Source organism: Propithecus coquereli, unplaced genomic scaffold, assembly GCF_000956105.1.
Source record: "Propithecus coquereli isolate 6110/MARCELLA unplaced genomic scaffold, Pcoq_1.0 Scaffold84, whole genome shotgun sequence".
Classification (NCBI taxonomy): domain Eukaryota; kingdom Metazoa; phylum Chordata; class Mammalia; order Primates; family Indriidae; genus Propithecus; species Propithecus coquereli.
In genome coordinates this window covers 152,398-158,266 of record NW_012154618.1, presented here as the reverse complement: position 1 = coordinate 158,266, position 5,869 = coordinate 152,398, and the positions used below count along the sequence as shown (strand labels likewise).

At 37.3% G+C, this 5,869-nt stretch overlaps 1 protein-coding gene across 1 annotated transcript in view; it reads left to right on the top strand.

Annotated features, from left to right (window-relative positions):
* PNLIP (pancreatic lipase) overlaps positions 1-2,152 on the top strand; it is a 27,346-nt gene extending 25,194 nt beyond the window's left edge. The window contains exon 13 of the mRNA XM_012663872.1: positions 2,030-2,152. Within this exon, the coding sequence (XP_012519326.1) occupies positions 2,030-2,093 (64 nt within the window). The 3' untranslated portion in view covers positions 2,094-2,152. The remainder of the gene's footprint in view (positions 1-2,029) is intronic.
* Positions 2,153-5,869: the final 3,717 nt, after the last annotated feature.

Below are 5,869 nucleotides of genomic sequence, written 5' to 3'. Positions count from 1 at the left end.
TGAAAATATTTGGGGGACTTTATAATATATGTACTACATAAGTAAAATATATGGTAACAATGCTGTAAAGGGCAGGAGGGAGAACTAGAAATATACTATTGGAAGATTATGATACCATATGTGAGTTGGTATATTACTGAAAGGTACAATGTGATAAGCTAAAAATGTGTGCTATAAATTCTAAAGCAACCACTAAAATAATTAACCAAAGGACTAATAAACCAACAGAGCAGGTAAAATTGAACCAAAAAAATCCAAAATAAAGCATAAAAAGAGGTAAAATAGAACAAAGGACATGAGGGAAAGACAATAACTTTACAACTAGTCACATCAATAATTGTATTAAATGAAAACAGTCTAAATACCACAATTAGAAGGCAGAGATTATAACAATGAATTTTTAAAAATCAATATCCAATTGTATTCTGCCTATACAAAATGTACTTTAAATACAAAAACACAAATAGATTTCAAGAAGTGAAAGAATAGAAAAAGGTACACTGTTAGTCATTAGGAAAATGCAAATTAAAACCACAATGAAATACCACCATAAATCTATTTAAATGGCTAAAATTAAAAAATTGACAATATCAAGCATTACTGAGGATATGAAGAATCTTGAAATCCCATACATTGCTGATGGGAATATAAAATGAGACAAACACTTTGGAAAGCAGTTTGGCAGTTTCTTAAAATGCCAAGCATATGCCTACCTATCATTCAAGCATTTCATTCTTAGGTATTTACCAAAGAGACAAGAAAGTACATGTTTATCCAGATATCTATCTGTACATGAATATTCATAGCAGCTTTTGTTGTAATAGCCAAAAACTGGAAACAACCCAAATGACCGCCAACATGAGAATGGATAAACTGCGGTCTATTCATACAATGGAACACTACTCAGCAGTGACAAGAAATGAACTAGTGATACATGCAACATGGATGGATCTTGAAATAACTACACTGAATGAATGAAGCTAGAGAAAAGAGTGCATACACATTACATTACATTCATATAAGATTCTAGACAATTCAAACTACTTCATAGTGACAGCAGATCAGTGGTTGCCAGGGAGGAGGAAAGGTGGGCAGGGCTGGGAAAAAGGAATTACAAAGAGGCAGGAAGAATATCTAGGGGTGGTAGATATGTTTACAGCCTTAATTTTCAGTGGTGGTTTCAGAGCTGTGTGCACATTGTATGTGTATATGAAAACTTACCAATTTAAATATATGCAGTTTATTCTAGGTAAATTAAAACTTAGTAAAGCTGTTAAAATAAAAATGTATACCCTGTGAAGTAGGTATTATTATTATTGTTATCACCACTTTGCAGATTTTACTCCAGCAAGTTTTTAACTATTACAAAACAAATTCAGTTCACCTTTATTTATATATATATTGAATGCTCTTCAGTTCTTGAGTCCTTTATTAGTATTAGATTTTAACCTTTAATGTGCCATTTTTGAGGCTGCCATCCATCAGATCACATAGAGGGAAATAAAGACGAAGTGAAAAAAGCATTTTCTGAGCACTTTTGATGTGCCAGGTGATTTACATATGCTAATATATTTTACTAAAGAAAATCATCTGTAAAGCATCCTGAGTATTATTCAATCTTAATGAGAAAAATTGGTCATTTCTATTCAAATATGAAAATAAGAGTGGTTGGCCAACGTAACACTGGGATCTAAGAATTTTTACACTGCACTGATTTCTTAACATGCTGGTGACCCTGCTCTTCCTCAGTTGCATTGGTAGATGCATGCTAACTGCTCAATAACAGCCCTTCCTGTTCTTTGGGGTATCTTTTGACAGATCCTCTCTCAGCTGTTGCACAAGCATAAGCAAAATGAAAGGAGAATTAAGTTCTTCATACAGAAGAGGTCTTCCCTCAGCCAATGTCCAGTCTCTGGCACAGGACCCCCTTTCCCAGGGTCAGACTGAGAGGGATAGCAGAGGTGTCCTGAGGCTCAATATTCTACCTGTGTGCCAGGAAGAAGTGACTTTTGTTATTTTCTCTCCACAGGTTCAATTTCTGTAGTCTAGAAACTGTGAGGGAGGAAGTTCTGCTCACCCTCACTCCATGTTAGGAGGCTGCTGACCGTTGAGCACTAAATCTTACTGCTAATAAAATCTAATGGTAAATGCAATACATTCTTTTGTCATCAATTTCCATGATTTTCAAAGAAACCTTGGTATAAGTTAATTAAAATCAAAATTTGGAGTTGGTCTGGAGGATCACAAATGATTATTGAATTTTGCTACAAATTTGAGCTTGGAAATATTATTTACCTGATACTGTCATCATGTCTAATTATTAATATTGCTGATGTCATTCTGATCAGACTTCCAGGTCCAAAATGATCCCCTCTTGGAAGGGCCATGAACAAAGTACCAGTAAGTGCTGCTTTTCCATCCTAAGTTCTTTGTCTGTTCCTAACCAGATATCTCAGGAGTGATGACACATAAGAAGATGAGGACTATACACATTCGATGCCTAACTGGTCTTACTGTTCCCAGTGGAATTTCCCTGACACCATTGCCTTTCTATAGTGACTAGTGACTTTGATCTTTCCAAAGCACAAATTAAACATCCTCCCCAGGGTTCCCAAGACAGAATTCACAATCCTTAGTGAGCCTCAATGGTTCCCTCTTGGTCTGGTTGTCGCCTTGTCAGCCTCGTCTCCCACCATGCTCCTTCTGGAACTCTACAGTCTGGCCTCTCTCCCAAGAAGGCCCTGATCTCTGATGGTGCTGGATGCTGGCACAAACTCTTCCTCTTCCTGGGATGATCTTTTCCTTGTCTTCTTGTCTGTTTAACTCTCGTTGGTTCTTTAATCTCTGTGTAGACATCAATTCTTCCAGGAAATCTTTCCTCACCTTCATTTGCTACACCCCCTAAGACTTGATTTGGGGCTCCCCCACTATACTCCCACTGTACCCAGGACCTCCTCCCTCTCCATATTGAAACTGCCGGCTCACTTCCCTGTCTATTCCATTTGTAAACTCCTTCAGGAGTTTGCATGACACACGTGCCTGACACACGCCTGGCATGTAGTAGAAGAACAAATAAATATTTTTTGAATGACCATCCTACTAATGGAAAGAATGAAAGAACCCACTAGGCTCAAGTATTTAAAACTAGGCTATGTCCAAAAAGTAATATGCTAAAAGGGAAAGAGATATCTGTCTTAGCTCTTAAAAGGTGGATAGGGATTTTCCATGAGGACATGGTTAGAAGAGCACTCCAGAGAGAAGGAATAACATAGGCAAAAGCACAGGGGCATGAAATGTGAGAAATTGAAAAAGTCATTCATTCCATGTTTCAACAAAATATTGATATATGCAAGTTGATCTATATACGAAGACTTGTTCCAAGGACCATCAGTCAATATTAATTAGAATATTTTCATTTGTATGAACCAAAAACTCCAACTCAAACTGGTTTAAACAAGAAAAAGTACTAGCTCACATGATTGGAAAGTTCAGAGGTGGGGGAAGCTTCAGGTTTTATTGATCCTACAACTCTATTACCACTTCAAGAGCCACCTTCTTTTTGTTTTCATGCTCAATTATATATGGTGATGGTTTTATACCAAGGCTGGCTCCCCTCCAGTTGAAGGATATCCCTTTACCACAATTGGGGTTATAGACTTTCTCTTTCACATTGAGTAAGAGAGGGAAAGTGAATCTTCCTTCCTATGTTTTCTGACAAAACTTTTGAGATTCACTCTGATTGGTTTGTAGCCAAGGAAGTGGAATGTGCTAATTGGCTTTAACCAGACAGCACACACTCCTGGACAAGGATGAGGCCAATTATCTCCAGTGTACATGGACAATGTGAAGAAGGAATAAATATCTAAATGAAAAATGGAAGTCAAGGATGACTCCTGAGTCATCCCTGCAACTGGAAGGATGGAGTTACTATTGGCTGAAATGGGAAATGCTTTGGAAGGAACTGATTGAGGAGGAAGATCAGAAGATCAGTTTTAGTCATGTGAATTTTGAGAGCTTCATCAGACATCCAATTGACCATGGCAAGCAGGCATTTGGACCTAAAAGGATGGCATTGAGGACAGAGATCTTGGTTTGACATATAAACTTTGGCATCTTCACTATATAGATGAAATTTTTTAAAGCCTTGCATTTCCCTAGAAAGAGAGTAGCACAATGCTTACCACATATGAGTGCTTAAGAAATGTTTACACTTATAATTGCTATGAGGACTTCATGAAACTTTCCTATAGCATTAATCAATGAATAAAAGGGTTATGTTCAAATTTACTCATATAAGATGAAACAAAGGAGTTTAAAATAATTTAATTTTTAAAGATATATCTGTTAAAAACCCTTTTGTTGCAAAGGATATTTATTTTAATCATAACGAAGCATTTACAAGTTGGTTTAATTGTTTCAAATGAATGGTTTCCTCAAATTTTTTTCCTATTTCTGAACTCAATAAATTTTTTGAAGATATTATTTTAGAGCCCTAAATCAGATTTTTTCTCCCTTTAAGGGATGAGATCTATGTCAGCTTGAAAGGATGCCATTGTTGCCCCAACTCCTCTTAGCACTCACACACACATATTGCAGCCAAAGGAAAGTAGGGAGAAATTTGATAAGGGAACTTCTCAAATGATGGCGAGTAAAAATTTAACATGTTTTTGCCTACTATACATTGTGTCAAAACACAAAATTATACAAATTTAAAGATTTAATTGGCTTTTATTTGCAATTCTAGAATTGAGCCACATCTTATTCTACAAAACAGAGTAAGTGTTCTGATGAGCTAAGCAGAGAAGTTTGGCTTTATAGGCAGAAAAGGGGTGAAGAAAGTAGAAACAAGGGAACAAAAAGCATACTGGTCATTTCAAAGATACTTTCCTTACAGGGTTAAAACAGAGGGGACTTCCTTATTAAGCTGACTCAGGTGACAGGAATCTCCTGGGTTTTTCCTGAAAACTGGTCTGTTTCAAAGTTCATTTTGATTAATGTGGCACTTAGCACAAGTGACGCTATTCTGGTTTGGTCTGGTCTTCTGGGGCCTAGTGCACGAGGCTAGTTCAGAATACAATGCCTCCCCCCCATAAAATTAGTCTAACAATTCCGCTCTTTTGGTCAGCCTCTCACTCAGGCGACTACAAGACCGAATTTTGGGCATCAGTGCTGCTCTCAGTCACCATCATTTTGGGTTTTTGGTCTCAACATGTCAATCATAGGTTACAGTGCCCTTGTTATTATGTGTTTCCTTGAGTTGTGGTCATCCCAGCCAGAGAGAGAAACCAGTTTATGTTCAGCAGACGGCTGCATGGAGACACTTAAGGCTTTTTGAAAGGATATAGTGCATCAAAGAGACTACTATTATGACTTTCAGGAGGATAGTACCCAGAGTTTTGGTATGCCCCTTACCCAGGATCCCCTCGAGCCAAACGAACTAAAATCGAACAGATCATAAAAAGAGCCAGACATGGGATCTACTCATTTTAAATAACCAGACTGTTCTATTTATTTATATGCAACAAAAAGTGTTAGCAACTACACAGATTCCTCGAGCTTCAGCCGGGAGGTAGCAATTCTATTATCTGTCATCCCATGATGGGGTTAAATTAAATTAGGAAGCAATAAAAAGTGGTTCTAGAAGTCTGAGTCTATAATAGAGACCACTAGTACAATTCCAACAACGGTTGCACTAGGAATGTTGCTGAAGTCAGCCACAGAGCGGACTAAAGTATCCCCTTAGGTCATGTAAAGATCTGGTTTAGCATGACACAGCCAACATTCCACAGAAGCTACTGATTTTGAAATTCTAAATATAGCATTATCCTGCCACGTAAAATTGGTAGGCATAAGTAAACAAAAATTAAGA